The 19,980-nt window shown below is 41.2% G+C and overlaps 1 protein-coding gene across 3 annotated transcripts in view; it reads left to right on the top strand.

Moving 5' to 3' along the window:
* Positions 1-19,980, top strand: part of Phka2 (phosphorylase kinase regulatory subunit alpha 2) — a 122,507-nt gene that overhangs the window by 88,844 nt on the left and 13,683 nt on the right. For all 3 annotated transcript variants that reach the window (NM_001446947.1, NM_001395639.1, XM_087600675.1), the window contains 7 exon segments: positions 13,117-13,205; positions 14,509-14,642; positions 15,374-15,530; positions 16,260-16,339; positions 16,531-16,609; positions 16,714-16,843; positions 17,390-17,491. In NM_001446947.1, coding sequence (NP_001433876.1) covers positions 13,117-13,205; positions 14,509-14,642; positions 15,374-15,530; positions 16,260-16,339; positions 16,531-16,609; positions 16,714-16,843; positions 17,390-17,491 — 771 coding nt within the window.

Genomic DNA, 19,980 nt, shown 5'->3' with positions numbered 1-19,980 from the left:
CTGTGATTTTGTCGAATATATTTACTGGTCCTTTGAGCTTGGAGTCTTCACTCTCTTCTATACCTGTTATCATTAGGTTTGATCTTCTCATTGAGTCCTGGATTTCCTGTATGTTTTGGACCAGTAGCTTTTTCTGCTTTACATTATCTTTGACAGTTTTGTTGATGATTTCTATGGAATCTTTTGCTCCTGAGATTCTCTCTTCTATCTCTTGTATTCTGTTGGTGATGCTTGTATCTATGTCTCCTTTTCTCTCCCTTTGGTTTTCTATATCCAGGGTTGTCTCCCTTTGCACTTTCTTTATTGTTTCTATTTCCATTTTCAATTCCTTCACCTGTTTGGTAGTGTTTTCCTGTAATTCTTTCAAGGATTTTTGTGTTTACTCTGTAAGGGCTTCTACTTTTTTACTTGTGTTTTCCTGCATTTCTCTAAGGGAGTTCTTTATGTCTTTCTTAAAGTCCTCCATCATTGTCAAAAAATGTGATTTCAAATCTAAATCTTGCTTTTCTGGTGTGTTTGGTATCCAGTTTTTTCTTTGGTGGGAGAACTGGGCTCTGATGTTGCCAAGTCTTGGTTTCTGTTGATTAGGTTCCTGCGCTTGCCTCTAGCCATTGGGTTGACTCTGGTGTTTGCTTGTCCTGCTGTTTCTGAGAGTGACTTGACCCTGCTGTAGGCCTCTGTGTCAGCAGTCCTGTGACCTGTTTTCCTGTTTTCTTTCAGCCTTTCCTGAGAACAGGTGCTCTGATTTCAGGTGTGACAGCGCTCCTGGAGACTGTCTTCCAACTCTAGGCGACAGCAGGAATCAGAGGGTCCTGCCCCTGATTGCTCGTGTAGGTCCTTGCACCCAGCGGCCACAGTTGGCTCTGTGTGATTCCCTCTTGGGTCAGGAATGTGGGCAGAGGGTGGTCTCCTCTATCTTCTCAGGAGTGTCCACACTTCTGAGGGTACAGCTCTCTCCCCCAGGGGATTTGGGTGCAGGGAGCTGTTTGGCCGGTTCAGTTTGGTCCTGGGTGCAGACCAGAACCTCGGGTACTGGCGGCTGTTTGTTCCTGTATCCCTGTGTCCAGAGGCACTGTCCTGTTTCCCCTTGGACCAGGGATGTGGGCTGAGGTGTGCAGAGGTCTGTCCTGAGTTCTTTGGATGGGTGGTCTGCACTCCTGGGTGGTCTGCTCTCTTCCTCACAGGATTTGGGTGTCCAGTCTTCACATTTACAGTGTATATAACAGATAGCATTTTCAATTGAGCATTATAATGTAGTATGATTATTTTCCAGTTTTTACTTTTTGGTTTTCCTGAAATGAACTTGTTGTTTTTGCTTGTTTTTCTTCTTTCTAAGTCTCCTAATGTTCTTACAATACACATCTTCACAAGACAATTATATGAGTGAGTCTCTTGAGTCTGTTTCTTTCTTAAGAGTTTGCAAAGTCTCCCTTCTAGTCCAGGTGTGCTTGAGGCTCCTTAACTTGCTTCTTGGTTAGTGTACCTGTTTACTATACAGCAATTCTTCTCTTTCTTGCTATTATTTTAGTACAGGACATCTAATAGCCTCCTACAAAACAGTAGGTTGTTGGTAACATTTTTGAGCCTTTACTTGTCTAAAAATGTTTGCAAATATCTTCCACCCAGTTAATAGTTTGGCTAGGTATAGAATCTGGATTAAAAACACATTTTTCTTCACCATTTTTTTTTATTAACTTGAGTATTTCTTATATACATTTCGAGTGTTATTCCCTTTCCCGGTTTCCGGGCAAACATCCCCCTCCCCCCTCCCCTTCCTTATGGGTGTTCCCCTCCCAACCCTCCCCCCATTGCCGCCCTCCCCCCATAGACTAGTTCACTGGGGGTTCAGTCTTAGCAGGACCCAGGGCTTCCCCTTCCACTGGTGCTCTTACTAGGATATTCATTGCTACATATGGGGTCAGAGTCCAGGGTCAGTCCATGTATAGTCTTTAGGTAGTGGCTTAGTCCCTGGAAGCTCTGGTTGCTTGGCATTGTTGTACTTTTGGGGTCTCGAGCCCCTTCAAGCTCTTCCAGTTCTTTCTCTGATTCCTTCAACAGGGGACCTATTCTCAGTTCAGTGGTTTGCTGCTGGCATTCGCCTCTGTATTTGCTGTATTCTGGCTGTGTCTCTCAGGAGCGATCTACATCCGGCTCCTGTCGGTCTGCACTTCTTTGCTTCATCCATCTTGTCTAATTGGGTGGCTGTATATGTATGGGCCACATGTGGGGCAGGCTCTGAATGGGTGTTCCTTCAGTCTCTGTTTTAATCTTTGCCTCTCCCTTCCCTGCCAAGGGTATTCTTTTTCCTCATTTAAAGAAGGAGTGAAGCATTCACATTTTGATCATCCGTCTTGAGTTTCGTTTGTTCTAGGGATCTAGGGTAATTCAAGCATTTGGGCTAATAGCCACTTATCAATGAGTGCATACCATGTATGTCTTTCTGTGATTGGGTTAGCTCACTTAGGATGATATTTTCCAGTTCCAACCATTTGCCTACGAATTTCATAAACTCGTTGTTTTTGATAGCTGAGTAATATTCCATTGTGTAGATGTACCACATTTTCTGTATCCATTCCTCTGTTGAAGGGCATCTGGGTTCTTTCCATTTTCTGGCTATTATAAATAAGGCTGCGATGAACATAGTGGAGCACGTGTCTCTTTTATATATTGAGGCATCTTTTGGGTATATGCCCAAGAGAGGTATAGCTGGATCCTCAGGCAGTTCAATGTCCAATTTTCTGAGGAACCTCCAGACTGATTTCCAGAATGGTTTTACCAGTCTGCAATCCCACCAACAATGGAGGAGTGTTCCTCTTTCTCCACATCCTCGCCAGCATCTGCTGTCACCTGAGTTTTTGATCTTAGCCATTCTCACTGGTGTGAGGTGAAATCTCAGGGTTGTTTTGATTTGCATTTCCCTTATGACTAAAGATGTTGAACATTTCTTTAGGTGTTTCTCAGCCATTCGGCATTCCTCAGCTGTGAATTCTTTGTTTAGCTCTGAACCCCATTTTTTAATAGGGTTATTTGTTTCCCTGCGGTCTAACTTCTTGAGTTCTTTGTATATTTTGGATATAAGGCCTCTATCTGTTGTAGGATTGGTAAAGATCTTTTCCCAATCTGTTGGTTGCCGTTTTGTCCTAACCACAGTGTCCTTTGCCTTACAGAAGCTTTGCAGTTTTATGAGATCCCATTTGTCGATTCTTGATCTTAGAGCATAAGCCATTGGTGTTTTGTTCAGGAAATTTTTTCCAGTGCCCATGTGTTCCAGATGCTTCCCTAGTTTTTTTTCTATTAGTTTGAGTGTGTCTGGTTTGATGTGGAGGTCCTTGATCCACTTGGACTTAAGCTTTGTACAGCGTGATAAGCATGGATCGATCTGCATTCTTCTACATGTTGCCCTCCAGTTGAACCAGCACCATTTGCTGAAAATGCTATCTTTTTTCCATTGGATGGTTTGGGCTCCTTTGTCAAAAATCAAGTGACCATAGGTGTGTGGGTTCATTTCTGGGTCTTCAATTCTATTCCTTTGGTCTATCTGTCTGTCTCTGTACCAATACCATGCAGTTTTTATCACTATTGCTCTGTAATACTGCTTGAGTTCAGGGATAGTGATTCCCCCTGAAGTCCTTTTATTGTTGAGGATAGCTTTAGCTATCCTGGGTTTTTTGTTATTCCAGATGAATTTGCAAATTGTTCTGTCTAACTCTTTGAAGAATTGGATTGGTATTTTGATGGGGATTGCATTGAATCTGTAGATTGCTTTTGGTAAAATGGCCATTTTTACTATATTAATCCTGCCAATCCATGAGCATGGGAGATCTTTCCATCTTCTGAGGTCTTCTTCAATTTCTTTCCTCAGTGTCTTGAAGTTCTTATTGTACAGATCTTTTACTTGCTTGGTTAAAGTCACACCGAGGTACTTTATATTATTTGGGTCTATTATGAAGGGTGTCGTTTCCCTAATTTCTTTCTCGGCTTGTTTCTCTTTTGTATAGAGGAAGGCAACTGATTTATTTGAGTTAATTTTATACCCAGCCACTTTGCTGAAGTTGTTTATCAGCTTTAGTAGTTCTCTGGTGGAACTTTTGGGATCACTTAAATATACTATCATGTCATCTGCAAATAGTGATATTTTGACCTCTTCTTTTCCAATCTGTATCCCTTTGATCTCCTTTTGTTGTCTGATTGCTCTGGCTAGAACTTCAAGAACTATATTGAATAAGTAGGGAGAGAGTGGGCAGCCTTGTCTAGTCCCTGATTTTAATGGGATTGCTTCAAGTTTCTCTCCATTTAGTTTAATGTTAGCAACTGGTTTGCTGTATATGGCTTTTACTATGTTTAGGTATGGGCCTTGAATTCCTATTCTTTCCAGGACTTTTATCATGAAGGGGTGTTGAATTTTGTCAAATGCTTTCTCAGCATCTAATGAAATGATCATGTGGTTCTGTTCTTTCAGTTTGTTTATATAATGGATCACGTTGATGGTTTTCCGTATATTAAACCATCCCTGCATGCCTGGGATGAAGCCTACTTGATCATGGTGGATGATTGTTTTGATGTGCTCTTGAATTCGGTTTGCCAGAATTTTATTGAGTATTTTTGCGTCGATATTCATAAGGGAAATTGGTCTGAAGTTCTCTTTCTTTGTTGTGTCTTTGTGTGGTTTAGGTATAAGAGTAATTGTGGCTTCGTAGAAGGAATTCGGTAGGGCTCCATCTGTTTCAATTTTGTGGAATAGTTTGGATAATATTGGTATGAGGTCTTCTATGAAGGTTTGATAGAATTCTGCACTAAACCCGTCTGGACCTGGGCTCTTTTTGGTTGGGAGACCTTCAATGACTGCTTCTATTTCCTTAGGAGTTATGGGGTTGTTTAACTGGTTTATCTGTTCCTGATTTAACTTTGATACCTGGTATCTGTCTAGGAAATTGTCCATTTCCTGAAGATTTTCAAATTTTGTTGAATATAGGTTTTTATAGTAAGATCTGATGATTTTTTGAATTTCCTCTGAATCTGTAGTTATGTCTCCCTTTTCATTTCTGATTTTGTTAATTTGGACGCACTTTCTGTGTCCTCTCGTTAGTCTGGCTAAGGGTTTATCTATCTTGTTGATTTTCTCAAAGAACCAACTTTTGGTCCTGTTGATTCTTTCTATGGTCCTTTTTGTTTCTACTTGGTTGATTTCAGCTCTGAGTTTGATTATTTCCTGCCTTCTACTCCTCCTGGGTGTATTTGCTTCTTTTTGTTCTAGAGCTTTTAGGTGTGCTGTCAAGCTGCTGACATATGCTCTTTCCTGTTTCTTTCTGCAGGCACTCAGCGCTATGAGTTTTCCTCTTAGCACAGCTTTCATTGTGTCCCATAAGTTTGGGTATGTTGTATCTTCATTTTCATTAAATTCTAAAAAGTTTTTAATTTCTTTCTTTATTTCTTCCTTGACCAGGTTATCATTGAGTAGAGCATTGTTCAATTTCCACGTATATGTGGGCATTCTTCCCTTACTGTTATTGAAGACCAGTTTTAGGCCGTGGTGGTCCGATAGCACGCATGGGATTATTTCTATCTTTCTGTACCTGTTGAGGCCCGTTTTTTGACCAATTATATGGTCAATTTTGGAGAAAGTACCATGAGGAGCTGAGAAGAAGGTATATCCTTTTGCTTTAGGATAGAATGTTCTATAAATATCCGTTAAGTCCATTTGGCTCATGACTTCTCTTAGTCTGTCGACATCACTGTTTAATTTCTGTTTCCATGATCTGTCCATTGATGAGAGTGGGGTGTTGAAATCTCCCACTATTATTGTGTGAGGTGCAATGTGTGTTTTGAGCTTTAGTAAGGTTTCTTTTACGTATGTAGGTGCCCTTGTATTTGGGGCATAGATATTTAGGATTGAGAGTTCATTTTGGTGGATTTTTCCTTTGATGAATATGAAGTGTCCTTCCTTATCTTTTTTGATGACTTTTAGTTGGAAATTGATTTTATTTGATATTAGAATGGCTACTCCAGCTTGCTTCTTCTGACCATTTGCTTGGAAAGTTGTTTTCCAGCCTTTCACTCTGAGGTAGTGTCTGTCTTTGTCTCTGAGGTGTGTTTCCTGTAGGCAGCAGAATGCAGGGTCCTCGTTGCGTATCCAGTTTGTTAATCTATGTCTTTTTATTGGGGAGTTGAGGCCATTGATGTTGAGAGATATTAAGGAATAGTGATTATTGTTTCCCTTTATATTCATATTTGGATGTGAGGTTATGTTTGTGTGCTTTCATTCTCTTTGTTTTGTTGCCAAGACGATTAGTTTCTTGCTTCTTCTAGGGTATAGCTTGCCTCCTTATGTTGGGCTTTACCCTTTATTATCCTTTGTAGTGCTGGATTTGTAGAAAGATATTGTGTAAATTTGGTTTTGTCATGGAATATCTTGGTTTCTCCATCAATGTTAATTGAGAGTTTTGCTGGATACAGTAACCTGGGCTGGCATTTGTGTTCTCTTAGGGTCTGTATGACATCAGTCCAGGATCTTCTGGCCTTCATAGTTTCTGGCGAGAAGTCTGGTGTGATTCTGATAGGTCTGCCTTTATATGTTACTTGACCTTTTTCCCTTACTGCTTTTAATATTCTTTCTTTATTTTGTGCGTTTGGTGTTTTGACAATTATGTGACGGGAGGTGTTTCTTTTCTGGTCCAATCTATTTGGAGTTCTGTAGGCTTCTTGTATGTCTATGGGTATCTCTTTTTTTAGGTTAGGGAAGTTTTCTTCTATGATTTTGTTGAAGATATTTACTGGTCCTTTGAGCTGGGAGTCTTCACTCTCTTCTATGCCTATTATCCTTAGGTTTGATCTTCTCATTGAGTCCTGGATTTCCTGTATGTTTTGGACCAGTAGCTTTTTCTGCTTTACATTATCTTTGACAGTTGAGTCAATGATTTCTATGGAATCTTCTGCTCCTGAGATTCTCTCTTCCATCTCTTGTATTCTGTTGGTGAAGCTTGTATCTACAGCTCCTTGTCTCTTCTTTTGGTTTTCTATATCCAGGGTTGTTTCCATGTGTTCTTTCTTGATTGCTTCTATTTCCATTTTTAATTCCTTCAACTGTTTGATTGTGTTTTCCTGGAATTCTTTCAGGGATATTTGTGTCTCCTCTCTATGGGCTTCTACTCGTTTATTTATGTTTTCCTGGAATTCTTTCAGGGATATTTGCGATTCTTTCAGGCATTTTTGCGATTCCTCTCTGTAGGCTTCTACTTGTTCTTTAAGGGAGTTCTTCATGTCTTTCTTGAAGTCCTCCAGCATCATGATCAAAAATGATTTTGGAACTAGATCTTGCTTTTCTGGTGTGTTTGGATATTCCATGTTTGTTTTGATGGGAGAATTGGGCTCCGATGGTGCCATGTAGTCTTGGTTTCTGTTGCTTGGGTTCCTGCGCTTGCCTCTCGCCATCAGATTATCTCTAGTGTTACTTTGTTCTGCTATTTCTGACAGTGGCTAGACTGTCCAATAAGCCTGTGTGTCAGGAGTGCTGTAGACCTGTTTTCCTGTTTTCTTTCAGTCAGTTATGGGGACAGAGTGTTCTGCTTTCGGGCGTGTAGTTTTTCCTCTCTACAGGTCTTCAGCTGTTCCTGTGGGCCTGTGTCTTGAGTTCACCAGGCAGCTTTCTTGCAGCAGAAAAGTTGGTCTTACCTGTGGTCCCGAGGCTCAAGTTCGCTCGTGGGGTGCTGCCCAGGGGCTCTCTGCAGCGGCAGCAACCAGGAGGACCTGTGCTGCCCCTTCCGGGAGCTTCAGTGCACCAGGGTTCCAGATGGTCTTTGGCTTTTTCCTCTGGCGTCCGAGATGTGTGTGCAGGGAGCAGTCTCTTCTGGTTTCCCAGGCTTGTCTGCCTCTCTGAAGGTTTAGCTCTCCCTCCCACGGGATTTGGGTGCAGAGAACTGTTTATCCAGTCTGTTTCTATCAGGTTCTGGCGGTGTCTCAGGCAGGGGTCCTGCCGCTCCTGGGCCCTCCCCCACGGGAGCCCAGAGGCCTTATACAGTTTCCTCTTGGGCCAGGGATGTGGGCAGGGGTGAGCAGTGTTGGTGGTCTCTTCCGCTCTGCAGCCTCAGGAGTGCCCACCTGACCAGGCGGTTGGGTCTCTCTCTCACCGGGTCTGGGAGCAGAGAGCTCTTTCTTCACCATTTTTAAAGCATCACTTCATAGTATTAGTTTGTATATGTGTGTGCATGTGTATTTGTGTCTTCATGTGCACATACTCTTGTCTGAGTGCTTGTGTGTATATCTTTCTCACTCCTCCACTCTCTCTGTGTTTGTGTGTGAAAGCTCACAGTGAAACCTTGGTTATTGCTCAACAAGAGCGGTCACTGTCCTGTTTTATTTTTTTTTTTTTTGTATTGTGTTTTTGAGATTGGGTCCCTCACTGGCCTCCAGGCTCACTGATTAGGCTAGCCACAAGCCTTATCGATCTTTCTGTCTCTACCTCCAAAGTACTGAAATTACAAGTGCATGTATCCATGTCTAGATTTTAATATAGGTACTGGGGATTGAACTCAGGTCCTCACACTTGCACTGAAAGTATTTTACTGATGGAGTTCTCTTCATTTCATTATTATATTCTTAGTATCGGCCTCATAATTAGAATCCACAGTCTGCAAATCAATAAAAGCAAGCCATAAAAAATCTTACATAAATATAGACAAGAAGGTTCTGTCTGGGTAATTTTTTGATATGCTTTCACTTACTTCTATAAAATGTTGCCTTTAGTATGCAAACATTTTTAAATGAGATCTTTATTAAACATATTTATATTTAATCACATTTATTTTTATTTATTTTGTGTGGGTGTAGATGTGAGTACACATGTGGTTGTCAGAGAACAGCTTGTAGGAATTGGTTCTCCTTGTATCATGTGCATTCCCAGGATTGATTTCAGGTTATCATGCTTGGTAGTAAGCACCTTTCCCCACTAAGTCATCTCTCTGATCTACATATCTTTTGGTCAAATTACTTCTTTTATATAGGGGTTTATAATATATTACATTTCCTATTCCTATGTCCAAACTCTCTTATATACCTCTCTTTGCTCTCTTTGAAGTCATAGCTTCTTTTTTTCCAGTAATTGTTCTTATATGTATGTATATTTATATTATAGAGAACAATGCCCTCAGTTCCATTAATATTTCCAATTAGTCCCTTCTTTACTTCCAGACAGTCATTAATTCTCTGTCTCCTTTTTGTCTCTGTTCATTTTGGATACATATAATAAACTGACTCATACTGCATGTGATCTTTTATAATTGGAACCTGCTCAGTCTGTATAATGTTACTTGCATGTATGTTTTTAAGGCTGACCTGACCATTTTGTATTAGACAACTAGTTGTTATACTCTTCCCCGGAGAAGCTATTTCTACAGCTCTCAGGATTCTTTAGTTGTTTGTAGGTTTGTTTTTGGTTTGGTTTGCTTTTTGGGGTGTGTGTGTGTGTGTGTGTGTGTGTGTGTGTGTGTGTGTGTGTGTGTGTTTAGGATTGAGACCTCAGTCTTTCTTCTGTCTACCTTGGCATATCTGTTATTGTTGTCCTTGTTTATCTCATGTTTATGTAGACATGTTAGTGAAACTTTATGAGTATAGCTTCTGACATTACTAAGAAACCATTTCCCAGCAAACTCCCTGATTTTCTAACTATTAGAATCTTTCTGCCTCCTCTTCCACAATGGTCTCTGAGCATTAGGTGTGGGAGTGTTTTGTAGATGTATACATTGAGACTGAACTCCAGAATTCTGCATTTTCATTAGTACTGATTCTCTATAATAATCTCTGTTGCAAATAGAAGTTTCCTTGAAAGGGAGTGAGGACTATATTTATCTATGGATATAAAGACAAATGTTTAGATTCTTGTTACAGATTATGCTGGTTTACTAAAGGGATGGTTATAGATTCTCTTCCAAAATCCATGATTTCACTAGCACCAAGGGTTTTTCTAGTTTTCCAGTACTAAGCCTGGTTTCCTTCTTGTTGAATGGATCTTAAGTCCAATTAGAAAGCTGTTGGTTACTACCAAAGTATCTACACTTACAGTTAGATGCCATGCTGAATTTTGATGTGGTTCATTGGTGTCATAGGACTGTTGGTTGCTTCCCCCTTTAGAAGTTTGCACAGTGCCTTCTGGTACCATGAAAGATATTCCTTAGGGAGGAGGCATTTGGGTTAATGGAAAGTTTTTCATTTGCTTTCAATTATAGTAGATACTTTTGCTGGGTAGATTAGTCTAGGCTGACCATCAAGGTCTTTTAGAATTCATAATGCATTGCTCCAGGCTATTCTGGTTTTTAAAGTTTCTGATGTTTTTTTTTAATATGTAACTTGTGTTTTTTTTCCTATGATATACCATGGTGCTTTTCTTTTCTGGTCTTTTCTATTTAGTGTTCTGTGCGCTTTTTGTATTTATATGAGTGTGTCTCCTTAAATTGAGGAAATTTATTCTATGATCTTGTTGAAAATCAGGTCTATAACATTGACTTTGGATTCATCTCCCTTGTCTATTCCTATAATTCAAAAATTGGTCTTTTCATGGTATTCTACATTTTTTGTATTTTTCCGTGTGTGTGTGTGTGTGTGTGTGTGTGTGTGTGTGTGTGTGTGTGTGTGTGTGTGTGTTTAATTCTGTTCCTTTTATTTGGTCTAGATCCTCTACTTTATCTTGGAGTCCTGATAGTCTATATTTTGGAGTCCTGATAGTTATATTTTGTTTGATACATTCTACTTGTAAGGCTTGCCTTTGAGTTTTCTAGTCTAATTATTGGGTTTCTCAGTTTCATCGTCAGTTCAACTTCAGGCCTCCTCAATGTTTCTATCTCCTTCCTGAATTCTACTCTCAAATCCTGGATTCTTTTTTACCATTTCCATCAACTTTATGTTTGTGTTGTGTTGGACATCGCTTAGACATTTATTCTTTTTAAGCTCTTTCTCTTTAATTTTATTGAGCAATTTCTTTGTATTTTCTCTAAACTCCTTGAATACTTTGATGAAGTTTATGGTTGTTCTTTTAAATTCTGTACACTGTGGTTCATCTAGGTAACTCTTATTGGAAAACATCTGTATGAGGCATGTAGACTTGGAAAAGAAAGTGCTACCTGGATCTTTTCATACTGTGTTTTTTGTGGGGGGGGGGTGTGCGTGCGCGCGCATGTGTGTGATAAGATGGGATCTGGGCATGTAGAATTCTTTTGTTCTAATGTTAGTCTGATATGGATAGAATAGCTTGGGAGAGGAAAGAAAAGATGTGTGGGCAAGTTTTGCCTAGAGGTTTGAAATGGCTTGGGTGGAATGAAGTCAGATGAACAGGATATATTGGGCTGGCATACAGGATGTGTGCTTCTTGGTCTAAGCCTGGGGTGTGGTTGTAGATCTAGCTAGGCAGAAAGATTGGATTTGGTGTGGAAGTGACCTTTGGATTGGGGGTATACAGGGACTGCCCTAGAGGGAACCTAGAGATCGAATGTAGTATAAGTAGGGGTGGCCAGGCTAGGCGAGGACACTGGATGTGGAATCTGAGCCAGGTCTGGTGGAATAGAAAGGTTGGTAGTTCAAGGATGGTCAAAGGGGCTCACTGAGCTAGACCCTGAAAAAAGATGTGGGAGATCTGGCTGGGTGTAGAGGTTCCTATATTGATTTTTGATCTTTCAAATATTAGCTGGTTTTGGAAAGTTTTAAGATCTGTTCACAGGTTCTAAAATTTCAGTGATATATAGAATTGATGGAATGTTTTCATCCATTGTATTGTACACACAATCCTGTAGAGGTTTTCTAAAAACTTTGGCTTATTTTTTTCTTCACGTTATCCCTGTACTTTCTTTTCATATAGTTTTAACTTCTTGGAGAAATTTTTATTGCTTCTGTTCTGTTCTCCATATTTCTAATCTGTTATGAATGCTCAACTTTTTGTAACCCCTTCAATTGATTTTTTTCCATTTTTGCTCTTATGTTTTAATCTTCATTTCCCAAATTCCATCTGTTCTTGTCTTATACATGTAATAGAATCTCTTATTATTAAAAAAAAAACAGTAGAGACAGGCCTTCTTTATCTTTGTATTTATACTTTCGTTTCCCTCAATAGTTTCCATTTCCAAGTTACCTTTTCCTTTTAGTAAGGGCTTCACCTTCTTTCTTCGGAGTATCTCTTTAAGTGCACTTCTGTTCACATGGTACTGCAGAAGAACCTCCAAGCCTAGTAAAGCTTGTGGCCTTGAGGCCATATGGTAGAGGCTGATCCTTCAGAGGGTCTCTACTGCCTCCCATTCTGCTCGTCTCCTACTTCAAAGCTGAAGAACTGCTTGCCTGGATCTCTAGTCACTCTGTCTCTCTAAGGAATGCACTCAGGCCTTCTGATGTGTAATCAGTCTGTGCGTAGACAGCGTCTCTCTTTCACTTTCTTCAGAGACTCCTCTAGTCTTCTGTCCTGAAAGAGGCAGGCACCATGCTGTGTCCAAGAGTAGAACATGTAGGGAACTTACTGTATCTTCAAACTTCTTTAGTTTTTGTTCCCTTGAACCCCTCACCAGTTTCAAAAGTACCCAGCACAGCAAATTCCTGAGACTTTTGAAGATTCTCTTAAGGCAGACCTGACTGTTTCCTTGGTTTTCTCATTATATTCTTGGGGTTTGCTTACCCTGTGTCTTCTCAACTGCTTATCCTTCAACCTTTGTCTTTCCTACTCCTGAAGGTGTTGCTATTATCTTCTTTCCTGTGTTTACCTGTTCTTGAGGATTTCTCTTTTTTGTTTGGTTTTAGCAGAGTGCTTTTGTGGTTTTGGTTTTTGATGGCAGTATGTTGTTATGTGGTCCAGACTGGCCAGGAACTCACTGACAAAGTCCAAGCTGACTGTAAACTTGTAATCTGAGTGCTGGGATTACATATGTGAACCACTTGAGCTTGCTTTATATGTCCCTTTTAAATATGAGTTAGTGAGGGAGCTGGAGAGATGGCCCCATGGACAAAAGGCTGTTGAACTAGTGTGAGGATCTGAGTATTTATACACAGCACCCATGTGAAATTCAGGCTGCGCAATGCCCCACACCTACAAAATAGGGCTTTATTATCGTTTTTCCTCACAAGAGCTTTCTTAATTACTTTCTTTTTCAGTTTTTCCCATGATTTTGCCAACTAGAGTTCTAAGTGGACACCGTAAGTCACTGAATCTTGTTGACTCCCCTCAGCCATTCCTAAAGAAGGTAAAGTATTTACAGTAGTTTTTGTTTGTTTGTTTTTTAACGTAATACTTAATAATACTGGGTTAGTCCCAAGAACTGTCTCAAATGGTGGGGCTTAAATAGCATATTTTTTATACCTAGAGTTTTACAGTTAAGACACTCTATATGTTAACGTGAATCCAGGTGCTTAGTTTGCATCATTGTTTACTCTGGGCTTAGTGCATACCTTTGTGCTTTGCTCGGAGGAAGAGGCCTCTTACTGTCTATTTGCCTGACTATCAGAACATAGCAGTAATAGAAGAAAAATACACTTAACTGCATTTCTTACTACATCTGAGCCAGCCAGAGCTCAAAACAGAGCATAGGACTTCGTTACTTTATTACCCATACTCTTTGGTTTGGTTTTTAAGACAGGGCCTCAGGTTTTAGCTCAGTATGGTCTTGAATTCACAGTCCTCCTATATTGGCCTGCCGAGGGCTTATGCTAAACATGTACCACCACTCCTGGCTTCTCCATACTCTTCATGTAATGAGATTCCTTAAAACATAAAGTCTCAGGGGTTGGTCCTTATTTTTTTCTTCCCTGATTTTATCCCACATTTATCAAAATATCCAATGCCTATTGGAGAATATTTTAATCTAACTTTATTTTTTAGGTAGTTTTAAACATGCATTTTTATGTTGTTTTGAATTCTAAAGCATCGCACTGAAAGCCATGTGTGATACACGTGATTGTAATTCCAACGCCATGGAGGAAGAGGAAGAAAGACTGCAAATTTTCAGTCACCTTGAATTTTATAGCAAGTTCTAGGGAAGCCTGGGCTACATGATAAGACCTTATTGTTACATATAGACACAGAAGTGTCCTCATGAGTGCAGTGACTGGTCACTGAGTCAATATGCATCTGTCATTGGCCACTTTCTTTGCCTCCTCCTAGTTACCCCCACCTAAGAGTCCAAAGATAACTGCTCGGGCCTGGGGGATGTGGCTCAATCATAGACTGTTTATCTTGAAAGGCCCCAAGTTTCCTAGCACGTGGTAGGAGGAGTACTGTTGTCATGATTTGTAGCAGTAGGTTCTGTCGATTTTTGAATTTTGAATAAATAAACCTTAGTATAAGTTTTAATCTGTTCTCTCTAGTCCTTTGCAAACGCCAAATATAGTAAAGGTACATAACTAATGCAGCACAAAAGATTTAATGAAAAGAAATGAAGCCTAACATAGTGCTAAAATTCAGAAACAACGTTGGGATTTTGCTTTATGGTCTTCTGTATATTCCCATTCTTAATCCCTTTCCCTCCTTTTTGGCTTTTATGTGGCCAGACTCCTGAATATGACTACCAGTGGCCCAGAGATGACCAGGATGAAGTGGACTGTGAGAAGCTAGTTGGGCAACTGAAAGACTGCTCAAACCTACAGGACCAAGCAGACATTCTGTACATTCTTTATGTAATAAAGTAAGTGCCTTAATCTCTTTGGGCTGCTATAGCAACATATCATCAGCCGGCATCATAAGAAACAGAACTGTATCTTACAGTTCTAGAAGCTGGAAATCTAAACTACAATGTCTGGTGGTTGTAGGCTTTCTCATGGATGGTGCCTTTGTACCCTATCCTTGCTATCCTTATGTGGTAGAAGGGAGGGACAAACTTTCTGGGTCTTTTCATGTAAGGGTACTATCTGATAGGTTATGAGGGATCTTACTTCATAGCTTAGTCACCTTCCCACAGCTCCATATCCCAATACCATCACTCCAGGGTTAGGATTTTGATATAGGGATTCGATGGGGACACAAGCAATCAAAGCCATAACAATAAATTGATGGCGTTTACTGTGTTGAACTTAGTTCTCCATAATCCTTTTTCCCAATCTCTTGGAATTCCAGCAATGCCAGGCCATGATCACATTCACTCAAATTACCTAGGATCACTAACCATGAGACTTCTATCCTTTCTCTGCCTCTTGATGCTGGCTTTCCATGAAAGGTCTGGGCAAAGCCAGGATACCATAGTGATGTGTAAACACAAGGCTTTAGTTTCAGAAGACATATTTTATTGATTGGAACCCTCTTGATCAGGCTCAGAGTTACTAGGACTGTTCAAATGTCTGGCAAAATGTATAGCAATTCATGCCTCACCCAGCCTTGACATTCTGACCTTTATCTTTGAATTTTTCTGCCTCTGGCCAGGGGTCCCCGCTGGGATACCAATTTGTTTGGACAGCATGGAGTCACTGTTCACAGTCTTCTCGGCGAGCTTTATGGAAAAGCTGGCCTGAACCAAGAATGGAGTTTGATTCGCTACATTTCAGGCCTGCTCAGGAAGAAAGTGGAGGTCCTGGCTGAGGTCAGAATAGGCATGCCTACCAGGTCGCACGTTTGCTCTTTCTAGCCCCATGCTTTCTTCATTCAGTCATTTAGTTGTGGAAGGTCTCAGGCAAGTGTCTCTTATCAGTAAATGGACTCAGGGAATGTAACCCAGTACCAGGCAGGCCCTCTCCTGACTGTTTTGTGCTCTGGATGGAGAAGAGAGAGGAAGAAATTCTCAGATTCATTAGTTTGGTTCTCTCTTACCAAGAAATCATGAAACCAAAGCACTCATTTCTCCATGTCAAAGTACAGAGATCATTAATATTTATATTCCCGAGGCCTACAAAATCCATGAAGCACTTCCTGTGACTTTAAGCAAGTATTTTGGTAAGATGCTAGTCATTGTTACATGTGAATACTGAGGAACTCATAAGCTTGAAACACAATGTGCCTAGTAACTATAACTGATCTTTGCTATCTGAGACCTCATCCCTGCCTTGTCTGAATATATTAGTAAGTCTAGGGTGTTTACTACAGCGGATGGGCCAGGCCTAGGACCTGGGAGACAAAGATCACAGGGATTTGGTCTGATGTGGGTTGTTCAGCCTAAGTTTTAGGTTTCAATTCCTCAGAAGGGCCATGTGCATGGATTATAAAATTCATAAAGGTAAATTTCTGGTGTTGTTGGCACTTAACCTTCTCAGCTAGTTTGGCTTAATTTATTTTCCTTTATATCCTTTGCCCCCCCCCCACCCCAAATATGCAGGCCTGTGCAGATCTGCTGTCCCACCAGAAGCAGCTTACAGTGGGCCTGCCCCCTGAGCCCCGGGAGAAGACCATATCTACGTAAGTCCCTAGTGGAGGACCTCCAGACTATAGAGGAGCACGGAGAGAGCATTATATTGTTGTGGAAGGGTGCAGGGGCTTTTAGAAGATACTGTGTCATGTGGGTGCTTGTAGAAAGCTGGGAACTTCAACTAAGCAAGAAGGCCCTGCACTGAGGTACCTATTGTGAGTGACCTGCTGCTCTTTCCTAGGCCTCTTCCCCCAGAGGAGCTCACAGAACTCATATACGAAGCCAGTGGACAGGACATCAGCATTGCTGTCCTCACACAGGTCAGGTGCTGATGCAGGAAGGGCAAGTTGGGGTATAGCCTTCCTTGGAGTGCCAAAAGGCCTCAGGTTCCCTGAAGCCCTGTTTCCCTGTGTATCTGCACCAGGAGATCGTGGTTTACCTGGCCATGTATGTCCGGGCCCAGCCTAGCCTCTTTGCAGAGATGCTCAGACTCCGGATTGGATTGATCATCCAGGTGATGGCCACAGAGCTGGCTCGGAGCCTGAACTGCTCAGGTAAAAGGCCATGGCTTGCTACTCCTGACACCTCAGCCCTACCTTAAGGCCTTGCTGTGCAAGGGGTCATACTCAAGCACTTCTGAACAGGCTTCCATTCTGGGTGAGCTTTGGCTCTCTCAGGTTCCTTTGTGAGAGGTGGCTGCTGTCAGGCCACATATTACAACAATCTTCACTGGGGTAGGCACAGCCTCCACCATGTTTACATGAGAATCTTTGCTGTCTTTGACAGCTAAGCTACAATGATGTTCTCACTGTAAGATCGCTTAATAACACCTTCACTGGAAGAAATACAAACATTTGCAAAACACATTTCAGCATCAGAGATCAGTGCAATGTGAAAAATTCTATGTCTAGGAATTAAATGCTCCTGTACTGACCTAAACAGAAGGATTTGCATTCCCCAAGGACCAATGTCTTTGAGGGCCTTTGAAGGGATTTGAAGGAATTCTGAACAAGGAGACCTGCCACTGCCTTCTACATCGTCCTCTTACACCCTGAGCCACACACCACCAGCCCATGTCTAGGTCTCACATTTGTTTGCAGGGGAAGAAGCTTCAGAGAGCTTGATGAACCTCAGCCCTTTCGACATGAAGAGCCTTCTGCATCATATACTGAGTGGGAAGGAGTTCGGCGTAGAGAGAAGTGGTGAGTCAGTGCAGAGTACTTCATGGGGACCCACGTGCAGATCAGCACTAGTGTGTCAGCGGTTCCCTATAAGGAAGGAACCACATGCCACTTCTTTCAGTGGGATGAACGGAGGAGGCATAGGATCAAGGTTCCTGCTTTTAGGGACAAGGAGCATCCTCAAAAGGTTGCATTTCTCTACAGATTATACTGGTACATGGGCAGGGCGGACCATATACCTTTGTACCTTGCATCCCCTATAGTCTTAAGTGTTAGGCGAGGAGGTGATTCTAAATGTCAGGATCACAGGGCTGCCCTTACAGATTACCTCTTGTGGCCTGGCCTTCAGTTTGTATCAAAGCATTTGTAGCCAGGCCTCATTGCCCTCTCCAGGGGGCTCTATGATGTGTGTGGGCCAGTCTACTCGATTCATCCCAGCATTACTCATTTAGTATCTATCTTGGAAATCTGCTCGAAGTGCTAAGAAATCCAATCACCAAAGTCCTGGTGTGATTCTTGTTACCAAATGTTCCCTAATTATAAGTGAAGCAATTATCATTTCTCCTCCTCATAAAAAAGCTAAATGATTCGTAGACACATTGGTGAATTTATTTCACCGAGCCAAAGAAACACACTGTGGGCTATCATTCCTTTTAGTTTAATAAGGACATTGGGTACTTTGTATTTTTCCTGAGCGTGCACCTCAGACAAAGCCACATGGGGCAATCAGCTGTCTATTCGAGGCCTTCTCCTTTCTGAGGAGGAGTGCTCAGAAGCCCTACCCAAAAGTAATTTACAGTTATTTCAAGTACACAGTCCTTGAAATGTAAATATTAAAGCTGAATATTTAATGTGTTCTCATCATAATAGTGTACATGGTTTGACAGATAATTGTCATTCAATATAAAGCTATATAGAAGCGTTAAAAAACCAAGAACTGAGGAATGTCATTTGAATGTCTTGTCATGTCGAATCATAAGCAAGGACAGCATTTCTTCATTGCCTTGTAACTGTTGAGTTTTTGTAAGCTGGGAAGCTAGCAGTAGGCTTTAAACTCTGACTAAATGCTAGCATTACTATTTTTTAAATATTATTTAATGTATGTGAGTACACTGTAGCTGCCTTCAGACACATCAGAAGAGGGTATCAGATCTCATCACAGATGGCTGTGAGCCACCATGTGGTTGCTGGGAATTGAACTCAGGACCTCTGGAAGAGCAGTCAGTACTCTTAACCGCTGAGCCATCTCTTCAGCCCCCTAAAATTACTATTTCTAACAAATACTTTCCCCCAAGCACAGTGTCCTGGAGCGTCCCACACCCTATTTGGCTTGTTTTCTATTTCTTTGGAACCACTCCTCCCTCTTGAACCATCATTGGATCTCCTTGATGGTTTCCTCCCCCAAAACTGCCCCCCACCTTCTTGGCTTCAGCAGTGTTTTATAGGAAGTAACCTTTGCCTTGTGCCTACACAAAGGAGCATGGAATGGGAGAGTAGTATATGCATATGCCCACAAGGGACACCCATGAGGAGGGCTAACTGTGGCACCAAAAATATTGTTTAGGCTTTATTCTAAAGGCAGACTCAGACCCAGGAGGATTCCAATTGAGCAATGATATGATTTGCCTTCTAGTATAATCCTTTATGACCATTGTCTTAGAGACAATACACATAGGGAGAAAAACTGGGGACAGGTGTTAATCCTGAGGTATCTGATGGAAGGAGGTGTGGCCTGGTGCAGTATGGAGATCGTCCTTTCCCCATTCCATAGTAGCATTGTATGCCTGGCTTTGGCAACACTTTCTACCTCACCCATGAGCTCTCTAGCCAGCTCAGCCTCCCAAAGGCCTGGGTTAAGATCTCCCTGCTGTGAGTTCTGTCAGTCCTGAATGCTATGGTACATGTATACTTGCACCCATGTCCAGATAAGGCCTGATGAGGGCACCTCATCAGTAAGCTCATAACCATGGGTACCTAAGTTCTAAGCCCTTCAATAGAGTACACAGCAGTTTTGTCATCTCACCAGGGTTAGTTGGCATTATAGAGCTTGGCAAGGTCACCATGGATTAGTGAGGACGGACCCTTTAGAAAGTCACAAATAGAATTAGATGTTATTCATTCCAAGATCCAATGTCATAGAGTTATTAAACATGTGAGATAATATGAAATGCTGTAGAAAAAATTCACAAAGTGTTACATGCAGAAACAACTGATCATGCTTACATATGACATGTCATGTGTATAATGGAGAGTTCCCCTTTATTCATATATTTGATGTTGATGTTGTAAAAAATGTATCCATGGAGGAAAACTGGCAGAATGATAACTGAAATGTCTACAGATGTTATTGATAACTGAAATGTCTACAGATGTTACTTCTGGCTTCCTTAGGTGGTCTCAGTTTTCCATAGAGAAAATATGTTTTGTAGAAGTAAAAAAAAATAGTTTTCAAAACCAATTTCATGACCCAATGGTTTTTCGCCACTCTCCTCTGTACCTGCCAGAGGAGG

Source organism: Rattus norvegicus, chromosome X, assembly GCF_021556685.1.
Source record: "Rattus norvegicus strain SHRSP/BbbUtx chromosome X, alternate assembly SHRSP_T2T, whole genome shotgun sequence".
Lineage (NCBI taxonomy): Eukaryota > Metazoa > Chordata > Mammalia > Rodentia > Muridae > Rattus > Rattus norvegicus.
The sequence above is the reverse complement of the archived record's forward strand: the minus strand, read 5'-3'. Positions and strand labels throughout refer to the sequence as shown.